The sequence below is a fragment of the Myotis yumanensis genome, unplaced genomic scaffold (assembly GCF_028538775.1).
Source record: "Myotis yumanensis isolate MYYU_CA2020_CCGP unplaced genomic scaffold, mMyoYum1.0.hap1 SCAF_5, whole genome shotgun sequence".
Taxonomy (NCBI): domain Eukaryota; kingdom Metazoa; phylum Chordata; class Mammalia; order Chiroptera; family Vespertilionidae; genus Myotis; species Myotis yumanensis.
The window spans coordinates 6,896,399-6,917,197 of NW_027223756.1; the positions used below are offsets into that span (position 1 = coordinate 6,896,399).

General features: G+C 49.0%; 2 protein-coding genes across 5 annotated transcripts in view; one reads left to right on the plus strand and one right to left on the minus strand.

Annotated features, from left to right (window-relative positions):
• DOCK2 (dedicator of cytokinesis 2) overlaps window positions 1-20,799 on the minus strand; it is a 372,626-nt gene that overhangs the window by 70,106 nt on the left and 281,721 nt on the right. For all 4 annotated transcript variants that reach the window (XM_070414430.1, XM_070414429.1, XM_070414433.1 and 1 more), the window contains 2 exons: window positions 10,024-10,122; window positions 7,615-7,709 (listed from right to left, as the gene is read on the minus strand). In XM_070414430.1, the coding sequence (XP_070270531.1) occupies window positions 7,615-7,709; window positions 10,024-10,122 (194 nt within the window). The remainder of the gene's footprint in view (window positions 1-7,614; window positions 7,710-10,023; window positions 10,123-20,799) is intronic.
• INSYN2B (inhibitory synaptic factor family member 2B) overlaps window positions 12,638-20,799 on the plus strand; it is a 100,983-nt gene continuing 92,821 nt past the window's right edge. Inside the window, exon 1 of the mRNA XM_070414434.1 lies at window positions 12,638-12,723. The gene's annotated coding sequence lies outside the window, so the exon portion shown is untranslated. The remainder of the gene's footprint in view (window positions 12,724-20,799) is intronic.

The following is a 20,799-nucleotide window of genomic DNA, read 5'->3' on the forward strand; positions in this document are numbered from 1 at the left end:
GTTTCCTTGCTTCTGAAAAAGCAGTACTGTAACCTCTTCCACAGGCCGCTAAGTGCTAAGCATAGAGCTGTTACATGGCGCCTGGGGAAGCTGTGGCCACTTCAGGACCCTTCGGTCGCTGCCTTCTTCTCCCTCAGGCAGGGACTGACAGCAAAACAAACAGGCAGAGGACAAGGAGCAGGCAGGACCATGCAACGACAGGAGACAGCAGTCCCACAAAGTCCGCCATCCTGTCAGGCTGCCAAAACGTGACATTTCCTTGGTTCGGCTCTTCTGTCATTTCCTAATATGCCTTCCAAGAAATATCTATATTTTCTCCTTATAGATTAGAATCTGATTCCCCAGAGGGAACTGCATTGAGTGGCTGTCATATTATGTAGAAACCTTTCAGACTCTCTAATACGACACCGACATGAGGAGTTTGACTCGTCCTCGGCAGCAACGCAGCTATCAGTAGTTTCGGTGACAGTTGTTTGGTTGCTGTCCTAAACCTGTCCCCAGCTCTCAAAGGCCCGTGCTGATGGCGGGGCCTAGTGGCAGATAGGGTCTGGGGGACAGCAAACAAAGTTTCCTCCCTTAGGATTCTTCTGCAGCCACTCTATGGAAATCAGAGTATCACCTAACTGTCGTTTCCCTTGGTTGGGTTTGGAAAAGTCGTTCTTTTTGTCTCCTCCTCCTTCTTCCTCTTGTTCTTCATCTTCTTCCACCTCCTCCTCCTCCTCCTCCTTTTTTCCTCTTCTTCTTCATCTTTTTCCTCCTCCTCCTCCCTCCATCTCTCCTCCTCTTCCTCCTTCACCCCTCTTCCTCCTACTTTCCTCCTCCTCCTTCTTCCTTTTCTTCTTCATATTTCTCCTCCTCCTCCTCCTCCTCCTTCTCCTTCTCCTCCTCCTCCTCCTCCTCCTCCTCCTCCTCCTCCTCCTCTAATTTTACTTAAAGCCTCAGCACTAATATGGTGAAGTGGTTTAGAATGAAAATACATTCAGTTCTTTCTCTGACTTTCAACAGTGAACTTGACTTGTTGAAAGCCAAGTTCAGGATCAGTTCTCAGCCCAGCCCCTCCCGCATCTCGGCTGTGATGTGTAGCAGCTCTAAGAGATCAATAACGATCTGAGCCACAGCTGCGAGGGCGTGCTCTGTGCTCAGTTCTTCGCATGGCTTCTTTCTTTCTTTTTTAATTCTCAAGTGACTTCCTGAGCTGGACACTGTTTCCGCTTTAAAGATGTGAGTTTAGGTAACTTTCCCAATAAGCCAATCGGTACACAGTGGAACCAGGGTTTAAACGAAGGCATGCTGCCTCCGGCACCTCACTATTTAACACCAGGCCCTCTGTCCGCAAGGAAATCTCTGTGATTCTGTTCAACCCACGCTGTGCGCTCCCTTCGTTAATAACAGCAGTGATGGGAGTCCCATCGCCACCCTTCACAGCAAACTGCAAAGGGATTCACACACAGTTTAGGAGCCGGCTGCCACCAAACCAGGTGCTCTGCAGACAGTATTTTATTTAGTTCTACAGATGGAGGTAGATGCTAATTACAGCCACTTAACAGAAGAGGAAACGGAGCATCAGAAAGATCCAATAATCTCCCCACATCACACAGCCAAGACGCAGCAGAGTGTAGTTCCAGGCTCGGGTTTCTCTTTCTCCAAAGCCTGTGCAATGAACCTGGAAGGTGTCCCGGCTCCCGGGAGGCAGCCTGCATGGTCTCTGGCACTGGGCGTGCTCCTTCTCACGCCGCCATGCACAGGGCCCTGCACGCTGTGCCCCGGGCAGCCTGCTGCTCCGCCCGCCCGAGCTGGGTGGGCACAGGGCCAATGCGACTCAGGCAGTTTCCCTGTGTGGCCAGCAGCCTATGAGTGATCTTTGGGTACCCAGTGTGGGTACCCAGGCCTGGAGAGCAGTAAATCTGACCTTTTTAGACAGCCCAAAAGCAGGACAATTGGGGAGAATGCAGGGAACTTGGGCCCTGAGTGGGAGCCAAGAGCAGATAATTCCATGAGGAAGCAGAAACCACCTGCAAGGGAAATCAGCTACTGGAGCAGGAAGAACTGGTGGAAAGAGGGGCCAGCCCCAAGGTTGGTGCCCTGGAAAGTGTTTGCCAGGAAACCTCACTGCAGCGCTGGACGACCTCCCCCTCCTCCTTCTCCTCCTCCTCCCCCTCCTCCCCCTCCCAGGCAGCACAGATCCTTGTGACTGGAGGCCGCCAGGAATCCCAGTGTCTGCTCCTGAGTGTCCCAGTCCCAGTCTTCAGGCTGGATGGAGGGAGGGAAGGTGCACTCAGATGCTCTGGCCTAGAGCTGGTTGCCTGACCTCTGGAACCTCACCTGCCCCTGAGTAGGATGAGTGGGTGTGAAGATGAACGGAGAGGCAGTCTATGAAGCCGATGGCCACTACCTCGGCATATGGGAGTCCCCGAGACAAGCCAGGGGTCGTTGTCCTTAACTACCCGGCACCTTGCTGCTCTGAGGAAGGAGGACCGGAGGCTGCAAACACTCAGTGTTAGGGTGCGCTCACCCCGAGTGTCCAGACACTTCTGTAATTTAGGATTCCAGCGAGGGACACAGCAGGCTTCGTAACCTGGTGTGCTGTGGCCAGCGCATGTCGGGTCAGGTAGACTGTGCTGGCTAAGGAACCATGGAGACCTCCTTCTGGGTGACCATGGGTTGAGGGGGGTCGGGCCTACAAAAGGAGGGGGCACATAAACTAATGTGTGTAGGAGGAAGGGAAGTGGGCACCCGTGACTTATCAGCCTGCACAGGACTGCTGGGCACTGCCCTACTCAACCACCTACAGCCAACTCCCGGGGCCCTACTACGGGCCCATTATGTGCTTGAGACGATGTTAGACCTTGAAATATGTCACTGATAAAGGTAGACAAGACCCACCCAGATGTGCCTCTTCTGTGAAATATTTTCGGTATCCTCAGACCACAGGAATGTGAAAAGTAAAAATAACAGCTAACACTTATGAGATGCTTGCTATGTGTCAAACACTGTTCTAACTACTTTATACGTATTATTTCCTTTCATTTGGGTCCCCATAAAAGTCCTCTGTGATGGGTACTATTATTAGCCCCATTTAAGAGTGAGAAAAGCTGAGTCACCATGACTAAGTAATTCTTCCCAAGATCACATAACTATTAAATGGTGGAGTCAGGCCTTGAACCCTGGCAGGCTAAAATCCTATCCTATCTTCTCTGGTGGTTCTCTGTTCTCTGGGTGCTTACAGTGACTGCAGCACTTGGTCACCGTTCCTGGGGCATATCACTGTCTCACCAACTATGCTGCAAGTCCCTCCCTCCTGGGACCAAAGCATAAATGGGTCTCTCCCCTCCCTAGACCCCTGGATGTCAGGACATTCGATGACTATGTGACTATGATTCCCTTTAGAGCAACTCTAGGGATGTGTATAAATCCTCAAGCCTCCTCAAAATGCTAGATTTCCCAACTGAGGTGCCGACGGAAGAGGAGAAAGGAGGTTCCTAGGCAGAATTTTTTTAATTGACAGTATTATAAAGAACTCAGTCGTTTAAAAATTAAACATGTCCCATAAATCAGATCTTTCTGAATGCTGCCTCTTACCAAAATGAAAAATGCTCTAACAGGCGGCCGTTCTCGCACTAGACATGTGACTATGTCTGCATACACAAACAGCGCACAGCCATGGGATCTCAAATCTGGAAAGTGCCATTCCCCACCACTCCCCAACAAGCAGATACATTCTGTATGACTGATGCATATATAGATCATAAGTGGTAATAGAGAAGTTATAAAAACAGGTACCTTATAACAAATATACATGAAAGGAAGGAAGGAAGGAAGGAAGGAAGGAAGGAAGGAAGGAAGGAAGGAAGGAAGGAAGGAAGGGAGGGAGGGAGGGGAGGAAATTGCAATGTACAGACTGACCAACATATGAAGTTTGCATGAATAAATGGAGCTTTGGCTGCCATTATTTTTGAAAACGGTGCCCTGGGGAATACTGATCTGGTGCATGATTTTTGTTTGTTTGTTTGTTCAGTTTACATTGAACTTTTTCACTGACTAGTTGCATGACCTTGGGCAATTCACCTTTTGGGCCTCTTTCAGCTATCTGGGCCTTAAATAATAGTATACAGCTGGTGCGTGTGTGCAATGCATGCGATGATCCCAGCCTCACTATTTTACAGGATAAAGTAGTAGAGATTAAGAGCATGGGCTCCAATTGCGTGGCTTCTCTGTTTCTTATTAGCAGTGTAACACTGAGTCAGTTACTCATTTCTTCCACGCCTCAGTTTCCTCAGATGTAAAATGTGGGTAACGGTTCTACAACACAAAGTTGCTGTGAAGGTGAAATAAGCTAATACATGTAATGTATTCATGCCAGTGGTGGATCTAGGTGCTCAATACCTGTTTGCTATTATAACATTTGACACAAAAAGCAAAACCAGTGATAATATGTCCAGTGTCCCATCACTGTAGGGTATCACTGTGGCCCGAAGATGCAGGAATGCTACTAACTAACCTATGAGCCTGCAAGGACAATAGCGTCTTTTCTGGTTGACGTTAGGCATACGCTTCTCTAGCCCAAGGCTACCTTTGCTTCTGCACCTGGAGATGCCAACGCTTCCCTTTAGTGAGTTCCTCCAAGGTTCCAGCACAGTGCCAAGGAGATTCCAAGAGATTAAGTGACTTCCCGAGAAAGAGAAGGTGGCAGAGCTAAGACCTTGGACACCCAGGCTGTGTTTCTGAAATATAAATACTTAGCTGATCCTTAAGAGACACAACTATTTATATTTTGGAGACAATCCCACTTTCACAGATCCCTTAGAAGATTAATTCTAATTTTATAGGCATTAAGAAGCAAGGGTTACTATATCAGCTCTGGGGGCCTGTCCCCCCAAAAGACTAGAGCCCACAGTGAGCTGGGATTTCCGGAGGGAACATTTCTCCAAAGCTATTCCCCCAGTTTCCTCCAGGATGAGAGAAGACCACTCAGAAGTGGGGGGTGGCCTGCTCAGTGGTGAATGTCTCTGCATTGCTTTGCCTGTCCATCGTCCATTCCTCCTTCTCATAACAACTCCCAGATTTTCCTTGGAGGACAATTTCCCCTACCTCCCCCTTTGCTCTTGGTCTCTGTGCTTTGAGTAGAACTAACTATAGCCGCCCTCCCCACACCCCCACCCAGTTCCAAAGGTGGGTCACATGAATAGCATTTTTCACATGCATATGAAGCGGGAATCACAGTACAGTGGGAGGAAGGCCTATAATAGGGGTAGGTACGGAAACACAGAGCGGGAACACATTGTCTTATCACAAGGGAGTCCTAAAAGGGTACACAAAGGAGAAATGATATGGTCAAGAATTTGAAGGATGCTTTCATGCTGAGCTTGGTCCAGAAGGGAGGAGAGTCATAGTTTATGCAAAGTCATAGATGGATGAAACAATAGATAACGGCAAATAGTTGAAAGTATCTGAAGTGTAGGATGAGTCATAGATGACTCACCCAGGTGCTTCATGTAATTTGGCAAAACCCCAAGACATTACTGACCAGCTGGCAGACAGCAAAGGGATTCACACACAGTTTAGGAGCCGGCTGCCACCAAACCATAAGATGACTGTGCGTTGGCATAAGGCAGACGAGCTACATACTTTGCTGAGCTCAGTTCACGGTTAAAGCGAGTCTCTGTGTTGAAAATTATTCAGAATTTCAGTGTGGTGACAGCAGGGCATTAAGCCAGGCATGGCATGGGACCCTTTAGGGTAGAAAGTCCTATGCAACTGTATAGTCTGCATGCCCAGAAAGCTGGCCCTGACATAGGGCCAGGAAGGAACCTGCCTTTGATTCATGATGTGGCCTGGACCTAATTTCCACCAACATTTTAGTCATTGCAAAGCCAGCCTCCCACCTACGTGATGCAAACAGGAGAATCAGGACAAGGTTAGCCCAGACTGAGGATTCTGACATTTTGTTGCTGGGCTGATTTTCCTCCTCCTACCATAAGCTGGGATACACCAACAGATACTTCTTTTGTCCTTGATTAACCTCTCCTCCCTTCCTCCAGTCCCCGAAGCTGGCCCCAGGAGCACTGTGGGGAGGTGTGTTTATCAAGTCACATGGCTAGGCACCTAGACATCCAGGTAGAGGGAAGGCAGCTTTTCAGAGGACAGAAAAGGAAGGGACAGAGGCCAGCTGGGACTGGAGTCAGCTCTTAGGCGCACATGAGATAGAAAGTCTCAGACTGTACCCAACGACAAAACTATTCATACATAGAAATGTTCATAGTCTTCCCTTTTTGGCTCCCACTAAAGAGAGTTCTGCTTTTGCCTCTTCCGTTTCCTCTTCTTCCACCCTCTCTGGATATTTCTGTCCTTGCAGTCAATTCTTGGCTTCTGAGATACAGAACGAGAATAATCGACGGAGAGAGACAAAGCTTCTAGTGAGTGTAGAGAAAAGGGCTTTCCATCGGAAGGACCTAAAACAGATATAAGGCAGCAAAGGAAAGCGAGAGAGAATGGGATGGGCAGGGGTGGGGGGAGAGAGGGCCGGGGAGAGAAGCCAAGATGACCCAGTTTTAAAAAAGTTTGTGAGTAGGAATTGAGAATAAGGTTCTGAGAGAGACTTGGGTAAATCATGAAATCTAAGAAATACCAGAAGACCAGAGAAAGGGAATATTGTAAAGTATTGAGTGCTATGATTTGAATTTAATTTGGTGGAAATAATATTACTTGAGAGAAAGCATTAAACACTGAAATTGTGTGTAATTACTTTTATCTAATGTTGAGTTGGGCCATGTGGGATCCGAGTCACACTTGAGCTATATTGGTATTTTATGAGATGTTAATAGGTATTATATATATACACAGAGACATACATATATATATATATATATATATATATATATATATATATATATATACCAGATGGTTCCATGGGCAAAGAAAACTGTGAAATGCTATATCCTAAATCCTCAACTAGAGGATCATATTAGCATATTAAAGGCCCTGAGAAGTCTTGCAGCACAGAAATTCCTTCAAAGCTGTTTAATCCAATACTTCCTACACTTATTTTACCACATGTCATATAATGTATTTTGTTATTTTGAAAAAAATTAAAATAATATAATTTTTAATAAGGCTGACCTTAAGCTCTCTTGTCCCAAGAATTTAGGGAAGGCTTCACAGACAAAGTATGATATTTTAACTGTTTTTTGAGCCCTGGCCAGGTAGCTCAGTTGGTTAGAGCATCATTTCAATATGCCTGGGTTGCAGGCTCGAACTCCAGTCAGGGCACATACAAGAGTCAACCGATGAATGCATAAATAAGTGGGACAGCACATCGATGTTTCTCTCTCAAATCAATAATAAGTAAAAAATTAAATTAAATCATTGGTATTTGAAAAATGGAGAAGGTGGGGGAGTAGCCAGGTCAGCATATAAAGAGGCATGAGGAACAAAAAAATTAAGAAACACACCAAGTTCAAGATTGGTGAGGAGTTTCCCAGGGATTAAAAGTAGAAAGAGAAGAGCTGGGACACTTCGACTTCCTTTCACCAGGGAGACAGTATCCTGCCTGATCTCCACCAGCGTCCTTCAGAGTGACCGCGGGTGCTGGGGCCGCGAGGAGGCCGGGTGGCTCACCTGTTCTGAACCATGCTCATGGCCATCCAGTCTGAGGGATACACGTTCTTCCCAATGAGGTCCTTGAACATGATGAATGTCTCCATCAAGAAGTCCTGAAATAGTAAAAAAAAAAAAAAATCACATCTGTCATCTTGTTTTCTAGGGACAGACTCAAAGCGCCCAGGTCTTGCTGGCTGTTGATATTTTTTCTTTAGAATCGTTAGTGGGGCAGAAAGGGAAAGGACATAACCTTCCATTAGGTAAATCCCATGAAGCCCACAGCAGTGGGTTTTTAAATGGGAGTTTGAAGTTGGTTACCGAGAGTCTGTTTCACAAACACAAGTGGAACAGGAACACGAAATGTGATAACACTCTCAAAACAAAGCACCATTAATTCTGTCTCTGGGAGTAAAGACATAAGTGCCTTCACTGCTGTGGCAATTTTATAATCATCTTCCCAAATATGTATCTGAGAAGGAAATGATCTACACTCTATGAAAGCATCGCAGGCCATTGAGCAAACAAACTATTATTAAAATGAACACTGAATTAGCAGCACTGTAAACACAGCTAATTCATGTGTCACAGACACAAGCCCGGGCGATTAGAGGAAGAGGGGCAGGGACCTCTTCCTCTCCTTCACAGAGGTTCCGAGCGGACCGCAGCACACCCCACTGGGTTATGCAGTTGACCAGACTTGCTCTCCACCTGTAGGGAACACAAGTGCAAGGCAAATGCATGAAGCGGGGATCAGGGCCACCGCTGGGGGGGCCTCCTGATCTGCAGGGAGGAAGTCATGCAGCCTTCACCTGTGCGCTTCAGGTAAGATCTCAGACCCTGGGACACCCGGCCGGAGCTTTCCTTGTGCCAGTGGTTTTCATACGATTTTAACAGCAGAATTCGTTGTTCAGAGAAAATCTTACCTGGAACCTGACATATAAACTATATGCAATGTGTGTGTGTGTGTGTGTGTGTGTGTGTGTGTGTGTGAGGTAGTGAGGCTGGGAGGAATATAATTCGAAAATCACTGCTTCATAGTAAATTGCAAAATTCTGGAAATAAGATTGGTTCCTTTCCAGCAATCTTTGCTTCTAGGGGAAATTACCGCAGTGCATTAAGCCCCAGATTCAGCCTCGGCAGCGTGGGGACAGCATTCTCCCAGAGGGTCCCCGTGACAATGGCGTGAGCACCAGAAGATGCTTTGCATAGAGCCTGGCCCTTGGTAAGTGCTGTTCACTAAGTGCCCAATGATGATAATGATGATGGCGAGCATTGCTATTCATCCTGATGTCACCTGAATAGGTGTGGATACCCTCACAGACACACCCCCTCCCTGTGGGAATGGAGAAGGCCTGGAAAAGTGAGCAGTGACACCTATGTCGTGCTGTCGTGAGGGTTATAAAGAAAGTGTGTGTGTTTAGTAAGTAACTCCCTTTCCCCCTTCCTTCCCATCTTTCCTTCCATTTGGGGGTCAAAAATTATGAATCTGGTCTTTTCATTTTCATGTCCCAAGACAGAGAACTTGAGGGAGGGGAAAACTTATGTGTTTAAGCTTTACTTTTGTTTTATATCCAGAAGGAGGTTCCATTTCTTGCCCATCCTCCTCCAATAAGGAGAATCTCTCCCCCAGATAAATGAAAGGGCAGCAATTAGCTTCCTACTGATTCCCTTTCTATGGGGCATTCTCTGAGGCTTGTCCAATGCTGGTGCCTTTGGTCTCTCCAAGGAGAGTAGAAAGTGAGCCCCCAGGGCAGAACCCCTGAATATGGCCGTAGGGAGGTGATGACAAAGGTGACCATGCTGAGGGCGAAGGGCCTGCTGTGCCCTGGGACAGCCTGGCTGAGCTCTGTGTTGATGAAGTCATCCTGTAGCCAGTAAGTGCAGAGAGGCCAGAAGAAGAGAGCGGTTCAGAGGCCACCTTCCTCCATGCGTTTATTATCATAATGTCATATTCACTGTCTGTTCCTGAGCACTTAGCATCTCAGAGCTGCTGTGTTCTCATTGAACCCGCTTCCAACCCTGTGACATAAATGATATTATCTCCATTTTACAGATGGGGAGACTAAAGCCGAAGAGAGGTTAACCCGCCCATGGTCACACAGCTAACTGGGACAAATCTGGGTTCAAGCCCAGGACCGTGCGACTCAAACATGCATGCCCGTAAGCCCCCGAATTCATTAACAAATGTTTGTTGATGAATCATGACTTGACATTCAGGTCTCATCTCTGACGTGGACATGTTCCAGAAGATGTGTACCAGCTTGAAGGGGAGTGAGAATAGCAAATCACGCAGTCCCATTTGTAAACTTGGACACACACTTCCTCAAGGTCCACAGTAGAGCCCTTCTTGTCCCAAACTCCTGAGAACCGAGTGGGACACGTCTCCCTCACGCCACCCGCCCTGCCGCCAGCATCCTATAGACTCACCACGAGCTCGGAGCTGGACTGGAAGGTCTCAATGTAAAAGGAGTAGTGCTGGTCGCCCATCTGGTGTAAGATTGCTGTCATACACGCCACAAAGTGACTCTGCAAGAAACAAAGAAAAGTGTCGTGAAATAATGGCGAGGAGACTGCGAGGTTCACGTTCATTTCTTTGACTTCATATACCCCAACTATCCCAGGCAAGTATAAAAATACCCCTCAGGGCCCAGCCAGTTTGGCTCAGTGGCTTGAGCGTCAGCCTGAGGACTGAAGGGTCCCAGGTTCGATTCCAGTCAAGGGCACATGCCCAGGTTGTGGGCTCAGTCCCCAGTGGGGGGTGTGCAGGAGGCAGCCGATCAATGATTCTTTCTCATGGATGTTTCTATCTCTCTCTCCCTCTCCCTTCCTCTCTGAAATCAATAAAAATAATTTTTATTAAAAAATGCCCCCCAGGGATGAAAAATATATCCTCACCAAATCATCATATGAAATTCTCTGTGAGGAAATGCCTCTTTATGGCTCATTCATCAGCTCATTCATCCAAAAAGCATTTACTGAGCACCTAGTATGTGACCTGGGACTGGAATAGGAGCTCCAGATAGAATACAAGGCCCAATCTTTACCTCTCCAGCTGCTTGGGCATTGGGGACAGAGCACTGTGTTGGTGTCAGGAGATCTAGCCCATATCAAGATCCTAGAGACAGTTTGATTTTCTTGTAAATAATTGCACATGTCTAAGCCTCATTTTTTTTACCTGTAAAGTGGGATAATAATCCACATATGTCTACCCCAAGAGGTGCACAGAAGAATCAAATGGCCTGACAGCACCTTGAATGCCCTGCAGTTCTCCATGGACGGCCATGCATAAATAAGTGGGACAGCACATCGATGTTTCTCTCTCAAATCAAATGGAGGATGAAAGAAATGAGAAGACGTGGTCCTTGTTCCCCAGGAGCTTGTGAACTCGTTGGGAAAGTAAGAGTAACATCCATGAGGGGACGAGCACAAGACCCTCGATCAGGAAGCAAACCCTGCAGCAGAGGGATCCAGACAAGGGGGAGCCCACGCAAGGACTGGAGACCAGGTGGGTCTGGAAGGACCTGTGGGCTCCGAGGAGCGAGAGGCATATCCTTTCAGGCAGCAGAGTCCATGTCTCACCCTTTCCTGCCTCTTCCCTCCCAGATCCTACGAGTCTGTATGAGGGTATGTATCCTGCTAGGTCTCGTGTCTGTAGGCAGCATTTAGGGAGATCTGCTCTGGAAACCTGGGAAAGGAAGTGCTGTCCACAAACCCACTGTGGGGTGGGCCACTGGAAATTGCCTCCTGTGATGTTCCAGTGGGACTGCTCTCTGAGCCACAGAAGCCCCACGAGGCGCGGGCAAGAACAAGGCTGCGGAAGGTGGTCGGCTTGGGGAGGCATGGATGTCCCCAGGGAGCCCCACTGCCAAAGGGTGCCACAAACCAGAGGGGTAGGCCTGGAGGTACCATGCTTCAACCAGGAAAGCAGGTCTGGTATCACAAATTCTGTCTTAGTTAAAACAACAAAAACGAAAAATCACACAAACACACCCCCAAACAAAAAGACCCCCAACTTCTTCCTTTGTTGAAAATATATAAAAAATATGAAGTAAAAGTGTTCTCCCAGATGACCGATGTACAGTGTAGTTGGTGGTGGAAGAACAGCCCCGACGTCCCAGGAAGTGCCTTCCGTGACCCTCCACAGGAAGTCTTTTGGGAATCGAATGTCCCTCAAGTTCACATTCCCCAAAGTAGCTCCCAAAGATGGGGACTCTCATTTGCTGTCAGGTTCTTTCCAACTAGGATGTTGGTGGGGGCAGAGGGGGGTGGGGGGGTGTTGCTTTCCCCATCAGCAAGGCCAGCTATGCAATTAGTGGGACTCAGAGGATATGAAAATGCAGAGTCCTTGTTAAAAATTATTCAGAATTTCAATACAACCACAGGGCCCTCCGAGCACCAGGCCAGGTCTGCTAGTGACCACACACACACACACACACACACACATATGCTCAGAAAGCATGCAAGCTGCAGACAGCGCAAGGCTGGACTCTCAGGGGCAGCAGCGTGGACACTGTGTCTGGTGATGGGGACCCCAGCCTCTGCCCCGGGTGACCGCCTTGGCCATCCAGGCCGCCTTGGTGAGCCTCTCTCCAGCTCAGGCCCCCAGGGATGGGGGTGAGTTTGTGCCATTGTCAGTCCCTTTCAAACCAGACAGAGCACCATCACGGCTAACTTAACCAGGTCCCACTTACACCAGGACACGGGCTTTATTACTGTGCATCTCTCTGGACAGGCTGCATGCAGGAAAGGAGGAATCTTAGAGTTTGGGAGGTGGAGTGTGTGTGTGTGTGTGTGTGTGTGTGTGTGTGTGTGTGTGAGAGAGGGGGGGGGGGAGAGCACACACACTATTTCCTACTCCCTCCAATCTCCTGTCTCCCTTCCTCAAAGAATTCAGCCTGTGGCCACTAGAGGTCTTTTCTTTCACATGGTAGCAGCCCAGCAGTTTGTTCGGCTTTTTATTTATTCCTACGTGAGCAGACCCACTACACTTCTTGCATCTAAACAGTGGAAATTACAACATGAAGGACTTATTATTCCTTCTCGTGGAGTAGGTCCGCTGCTGGCCAGAGCCTGGCTCGCTGTGCAAGGCGCGGGAGGACCTCCCCTGCAGGTAACCACTGCTTCAAGGTAAGAGGCTGGCCAGGCTTTCTCTTCTGTGATGGATGATCCCGTGAGAGAAAATGCGATCGTCTCTTGGACAATAGTTTACTTTGAAAGCTTTGGTGTAAAGGAGCCCTGGGGTTGGGCGCTGTGTGTGTGTGTGTGTGTGTGTGCGTGTGTGTGTGTGTGTGTGTGGTGGGAAATCCACCATTGTGAGAGCCGCAGGCTGCCCCGAATGCACAGGCACGGGAATGCCTGTCATTCCCAAAGGCTTGATTTGAATGTGAAGGGGGCAAAAAAGGCGAAAAACAAACCTCCGCACTCAAGTTCACTGGCATTACCTTGAAAGGGCTGCATTGTCTGAAGCCTTGTTTAGAGAAACTTCCATGCTTCCTTTTAGAAAAACATCGAGAGGGGGAGGGGGACGGGTCCCCACCGAGAGAGAGTGGCCGGTTCATGAAAGAAACCATTATCTTTGTGTAAGGACCGGCTCGGGGTGATCCAGCTCGCCCACCCGTCAGCATTACTTTTGCCAGCGTGCCCCTTCGTTGTAACGGCCACGGAGAAACGCCGGCTGAGTGCCTCTCGGTGGTGCGGGAGACTGAAGTTTGGACAAGTTACCTGCATTTGGCTGTTAGTGAGAAATGACAGCGTTTCACTTCCGACGGGGAGCGCCCCTGTTTCTACCACGGTGTCGAGCCCACCTTAGAGCCACACCTGTCAGACATCCCACCGGGGTGACTGACTGATCGTGAAATGGCTGGAGACGCCGACCGCAGGTTCATATTTTGAAAGGGCTCCTCCAGTCATTTAAATTAAAAAAAAAACAAACAAATCAAAAACAGAAAACCTCTGTCTCGCAGACAGAATGATGGTTTCGCACTAGGCTTCTCTGCCGCGTCCCCCAGATCAGCAGTGTCCTCGGCATGGAAATCCACCTTTTCGCTTCCTGCCCCCTTTTCTTCTTACAAGTTTGAGATCCCCTGCATCCACCATGTTTTAGATGTTAGAAAGAGAGAGGGGAATTGGGGGTGGGGGTGATGGTCAGTCTGCATCTGCCTCGGCAACTCAGATACTCTTGCCATTGGCACAGATCAAACTTTATAGTGTAGCAGCCCACACCCCCAGCCCTACCAGCAGCTTTTGAGGGCTGCGTGGGGAGCAGGGGGGTGGAGGGGTCCCCTGCAGTCCAGGCTGGTGAGGACCGCCTCTTCCCAGCCCTGGCCGAGATGCTGTAGTGGACATAGATTTACTACCAAGGCATGAGGCAGCCACTCATCCATACCCAAGCAGCATGCCAGGCGCCCGGATGGGAAATTGCTTCCCAAAACGGAATACCAGGGGGACCTGCATATCAAATTCCGGAGAGAAATTGTATCCGAGACGCTGGCACAAGCCGGGCAGTCACCCCGGCTCCTCTCAGGGCGGTTTAAAACGTAGCTAATGAATCACAGCATGAGGAGACACGGTGTGAAACTAGGTCAAACGTGTAAAAATAAGTGCAATCATCCAGGCACTCGGCTGATGAGGGGCTGCTAAGCCTCTCCAGCCACCCAGACAATCAGCCCTCTTCATTAATTCAGCCCAGCGGTATGTGGGAGGTCTCGCACACCTGGGAGAGGGCCGAAGCTCCAAAGGCAAACAGTAGGGGTCCCTTCACTGTGCCCAGGCGAGAGGGAAAAAGAAAAACCCAGGATCATGTGATTAATATCAATTAGCTGGGCTACTAGGTGATTGTGATCAGGAGAGCAGCCCTCCCCAAATCATCCTACTCCTTTGCATAAAAAAATCATCATCATCACCATCACCATCACCATCACCACCACATTGATAGCTTCGGTGCACAACACTCAACCTAACATACCTATTGAACCAGCTCTGATGCAAACACACCTACACACCAGCCAGGACCCCTGCAGCGTCAGGGGAACCAGGAAGAGGCTAAAGGTTCGCCTGGCCTTGAAACACAAACAGAACAGGGGGAGGGGCATGGCTGCTGCCAATGTGTCCCCCACTCACCTGAGATCAGGGGGAGTGATGAGATCGCAGAGGGAGGAAAACAGCCAACTTCGGGAGCTTGCTACCTAAAATGCCAACATTACTATGCGATACCAGCTGGTGACACGTTGCTATAGTAACTTCAAATAATGTGCATGACCAAAATAAAATAAAATCAAATAGAGAGAGCACCCAGGAAAGGAGACGAAGGAAAGTTTGCATGCCCAGGGAGGCTCGCAGGGAGAGGAGACATTCTAGCTACTGGACCATCGATTTCCGTTGGAGACTAAAAGTGGCCGAGTGACACTTTGAGGTTGCTTCTCCATTTACCCCTGCGACTGCCATGTGGTTATATAACGGATTTTATTCTTGGATGGTATTGGTGCTGGTTGTGTGGCGGATCCAGGACCGAAGGTGGGAGGCTGTGGTGTCAGGAAAAACTGGGCGTCAACCACCCCTTCCTCCATTGGACAGCTCAGAGTGGGAGCTTGTGGTGAGATTTGCGGAGACTAGAGTGCACGTTCCATCTGAGCGACCATCAAGTTCTGGGCACTGCGCTAGGTGCTGGGGTGCAGCAGTGGGCAGGACAGATAAGGCTGTGTTTTCAAGAGCTCTGAGGAGCTTACATCCGGTTTTGCCAGGATGGAGAGCTTCAGAGTGGGGGTCTAGGAGCGGGGCGGCCTGAGTTCAAATCTCAGCTCTACCCCTTACTAGTTGTGTGACCTTGAGCAGGGTATTGTGCCTCAGCGTCCTTGTCTGTAAAAGGGGGTAGAAAGAGTCCCTGGGTCATACAGCTCTAATGAGAATTAAATCAATTTGTGTAAAGCACTGGGGACAGAGAAAGCTCTCAATCATTATCAACGATGACTACTATTGTCATTGCTGATGGCTCTGGTCCAGAGAATGTGCAGATCAGCTAACTGCAGTCCTGACCTGGGCAGAGGAAGTGATGCCTTCCCCTACCGGTGACTGTCTGCGGGCGCACCCGGTGCTCCCCATCACAGCGCGGGACCAACACTTAAGCGCCCTTCGACTCTGATGTTGGTTAACAACATACCCAACGTCCAGCTGTTTAGCAAATCGAGTGTGTGCCTCTCGGAACAGAGCATGCTGGGAGGTTTCCTTTATTTGGGGGTAGCTGCTGTTAGGTAGGAAGGGTGACAACAGTGTCCAAAAGCATGAAATATTGAAAACATAGTCCCCCAGCTGTTTGCTTTGGGGGTGCCTGTCTCTGTGCAGGCGCAGTGACATCCTTTGGTGACCAGGGGCCCTGCTCTGTGATAGCATTAACCAAGTCACCTTCCTTCAGGGGCAGCTTCTGATGGGACAGATCCAGAGCTCCCTGAGACCTGCTCCATGTCAAAGGCCCAACATCTCAGGAAAACAGAAAGGTGCCACGTGGTTGCCTTGTACTCTGGATATGCCCTGACACACTCCTGTGTACTTCATGGCAGCTCAGAGGGTCAGCTGTGTGCAACCCCACCCAGCGCTGTGGGCATTGATGATGGGCCAGCTGTCCAGCCGGGGCTAGAACTGCAGGCTTGGTGTCTCCTCAGAGAACTGCCCTCGCTGACAAGGAGCAGGAGGGGCAGGGTCCCAAGGCTGCTCTGAATCAAGGCCAGAAGAGGAGCCTGAACTGGTCACACATTCGTCCATTGAAACTAACCCCTTTGGATCCTGGTTGGAGCCCATGCACATGGCTCTGTGTGGGGTGACTTCAAATCTTCCAAGGAATACAGTGAGACCCTTCATCCCAAGGGGAAGCAGCAGGCAGGCAAATTCCATTCATTCATTGCCTTACTGAATTATCTCAACAACCTCAGGAGGTCAGCTGTGTGCCCATTTCATAGAGGAGGAAAGTTAGACGCATAGAGGTCAAGCAGCTGGCCTAGACAGACGTTTAGTATACGATGGGGCAGGAATTAAAATCGGGGTCTTTCTGACTCCAACCCCTGTGTTCTTTTCATAAACACACCATGTTGTCCCTGTCAGCACTGGCAGCTCCACCTGGGAGAAATTTCTGTCCACTTATTCATTGCTGTAGTGGCAGAATCTAGACTTGAACTTGCACGTAGTATGGGATCAGTAGATGTTGGCTAGATGAGAGGCTGAGTTTATTATAAGATTCCCCATCTCTGAACGAATGTTACAGGGACCCCCAACCCCCACAAACTATGGAATGTTAGGTTCACGTGTTGCCTTAGGAGAGGCTGGAAATGAAAGAATTTTGTTCTACTCTGAGCGCACTCCATCTAAAATTGTATTTGATAAACCAGAGTGAGATTGTTCTTTCACACATTCTTTAATTTAACAAGCATTTCTTAAGCACCTAATATGTTCTAGCACCCTTCCAGGTGCTGGGGATACAGCCATGAGTGAGATTAACAAGGGATTTCTGCTTAAGGAGCTCATATTCCTGTTGGTCAGAGGGCCAGGGGTGGGGAAACATATTAAGCAAGTAAATACATGTGTAAGTTAATTTTAGACAGTGATATCTACTACTAGTAAAATATTACTAAGAGCCCAGTGGGTGTGGCTCAGTGGTTGATTATCGATCTATGAACCAGGAGGTCATGGTTTGATTCCGGGTCAGGGACTATGCAGGAGGCAGCTGAAAAATGTTCTCTCTCATCATTGATGTTTCTACCTCTTTCTCTCCCTCTTCCTTCCTTTCTGAAATCAATACAAATATATTTTAAAAATATCACAAAGTAATGTGGTAGAATGGAATGGGGAGGGACCTATTTTCAGTGGGTGGCCTCTTAGAGAGCTGATGTTTTAATGTAGGTCTGAATAATGACAGTCAGTCATGCAAAAATCTGGCAGAACAGCATTCTGGGGCAACCGCACAGCAGGGGCAAAGGCCCTGAGACGGGATGTGCGAAATGAGGGCAGGTGAGGTGTAAGACGAGGTCAGAGAGACAGGCGGTGGCCAGGTCCTGTGGGCCCCTGTGGATCAGAGACGAAAGTTTGGATTTTCTTCTAAGTGCGAAGGGAGGCCACTGCTTTGGGTTTTAAGAAGCTCGCTCTGTCTGCTGTGTGTTTCAGGAATCCCTCTTTAAAGAGGCATTTTTCATGTCTAACCACACAAGCCCTCCTCCAAGACATACTGGAGTTGTTCCTGGGGTCATGGTCCATGAAAAACACAAGTTGTGTTTTCATGGTGTCTCTTCCTCATTCGTGGTAGTGTCCCGGCTCCTCGGCGAAGTTTCTCACTAACTGACTGGGTATAGCAGACTCAGGCCTCCTCCTTCGGCAGGCATGCGTGTGGGCTCTAGTTTTACATGACTCGTCTGCCTGCTGTTCAGAGCTGAGTGAGGGTGGTCTTCTCCTGCCCCTCCCAGCCTCTGGTTAAAGTCATGCAAGCCTATGGGCCTGTGAGGCCTGCTGGCCAGGAGAGGGGCTATCGTTCGACACCTCCCCTCCCCCCTGTTTCTAACTGAACAGCAGACAATTTCTCTAAATGTTTCTAATTGCATCGTTGGAGGTGTGGGTGGGGAAGTTCACAAATGTGATTGCAAAAGGAGTAGTTTCAGAAACAAGGATTTATTCTTGGTGCATTCACCAGTAACAGTCTTCCACGCTTCTCACTGAGTGCCTGGGAGAGGGCTGGGCAGAGCAGCCTGCTTTCAGTCCCGGGCAGCGTGATGTCCTCAGCTCACATCTCCCCGAGAAAAGTCAGAGTCAGGGGCATCGAGGGGATGTGAGCTCTGGAGAGGACTCCTAAGTAGCCCCTCGCCTGCTCCTGCAAACATTTGCATCCAGGTTATAGATGACACAAGGTCAACCTTCAACAGGAAAAGGCATCACAAAAGGATAGTACGTCTCAGGCGGGAGGCACTGTGGGCTGAAGGATAACCACTACCATTTAAAGGGCTAAGTGTGTGTTGGTCAGCACGCTAAGCCCTCTACTTGTCACTAAGGACTTTGTACACGGTTGCGGGAAGGGAAGAAAAGATCTGGAAGAAGGAGAGCTAATATTAGTTGGGCACTTAACTGTCAGACACTGGGCTGAAAAAGCATGCTGATGGTAACAGCAGCCACCAGGTATTGAGCACTTGCTATGGGCCAAGCGCTGTCAATGCTGCATCTCATTTCATCCTCACAACATCCAGTCAACGTTGGCAAAACCACGTGCACTTTACAGATGAGGGAACCAAGGGGCAGAGAGGTGAAAGGGCTGCCTAGGGCAGCTTGACTCCAGAATGTTTTTGCTTTCTTTAGAAAAAACAAAAAGACGATTGTTTTGTAAACATGATATAATCTTAATATGAAAATTAAGCAATCACATGAAGAAAAATGCATAATAGTTCACCTTACCATGCCACCTGCCTACCCCTGAATGCTAAGAATATTCAATGCAGGTGATAAACCTCTAAAATCTTAAGAAACATTCTAAGCATTTCTTGTGCCTATATAGAGATAAAGGAATGATGGAGAAATGGACGGACACGTGGATAGATGGATGAATGGATGGATGAATGGATGGATGAATAAATGGGTGGATGAAAGGATGGCACTAGTTTGGCAGATGATATAGGCAGATAGACCACCTGATACGGTTAGACGCACAACTGCCTAGATAAGACCAGCCCTCTTAATAACTATGCTCTATGCTGTATCAGTCTCCCACGACTTCAGGCTCAGCTGAGGATCACCCCTTCATTTGTGGCATTGCTTGGGGCTTTGAAGGCCAAGAAGGGTTCAGTGTGAGACACCACTAGGAAGTATGTCTGGTTTCCGATAGACGCAGTTTTTCTGAGGCCCTAGACAGGGCATCCCATGCCCTGGGGTCAAATCCCAGCTCTCTTCAGATGCTCTGGAACTCAGGGAACATTGCTTTCACTCTCTGAGCCTCAGTTCTCTCATCTCTGAAATGGGGATAACAGTGTGTGCTGCCGCTAGGGCTGCTGTGAGGATGGAGTTGAAGAGGGCTCCATGGGGAGCCTGGCACCCCAGAGGCTCTCACACAGCCTTCTTGCCACCCCAACCTCAACCCCCTTTCCAGTTCGCCAGGAGGTTTGATGATTAGCTGAGGAAGCTGTAGAGTTGGCTTTTGGTGGACTCCTGGGGGATGGTTTAAACCTTCCTGTGGGCCTGGGGAGCATTGCGGGTGGTGATTTGTACAAGCTCTGCCTGCCCTTCGTCCTTCTCCCCTTTGCGGGGCCTCCACGCTGAAAGGAGTGGAGGGGCAGACAGACACATATTCATGGCCAACCAGGCAGCCAGGCAAGAGTTTTCAGGAGGGATGAGTACTTTGTGGATAAAACTTCACCTCATGCTTCCTTTGTGAAGAATATAGGAGTCTGAAGAAGGTCTCTCCCCTCACGTTCTAAACGTAGAGCCCAGCTTTTCTCCGAGGCCTCTCCTAGCACCTCCCCTCGTCCCCACATCGGTCTAGCTATTCCTACTGGGAGAGGCCGGCCCGTTCAGCACACCAAGTAGCAGGGTCTGACCGCAGCTTACTGTGGGCACAGCAGATGGAGGTCACGAGCGATGTTTGGAGGGCGGGCGGGGGGCGGGGGGGTGGGGCACAGACTGAAAGGGTCTTAAACCTCCACCTGTAGGTAACGGGAAGCCACACAGACCCCTGCCTACCGGGCTGCCTCCAGGCCAGCGCTGCTGACAAGGTCTTGAGAACTAAAGGGAGAGACTGTAGCCCTTGCTCATCATTCCTATGAAGGGAGTGCTATTTCATCTGTTAACAGTGAAAACTGGCAGGATCGTCATGCTCCGGCTTTTATGAAGCTGATCCGGATGATAAAACATCCCATGGAACTGAGCTCAGAGATGACTGACTGAATGGCTGACTCCGGGCTGCACATTAACGAGCCCCTGTCAAGCCCTTTTGCATAGAGCACTGCTTCTGATGTCATTCACGGGGGAAAATGCTCCTCCCCCCCCAAAAAAAAACACCCACAGAAGGCCCACGGAGGATGGAGCAGAAGGAAATGGAAGTCCATTCCTGCTCAGCTGACCCCTGGCGAAAACCCCGATCTCCTGCTTCCTGTCAGCCCCGGCTCCCCGACAGGCTGGCTCCTCTTAGACAGTTTCCTCTCTGACCCGGGAATGACACCTCATTGACTTACTGGTTTGCAATGACAT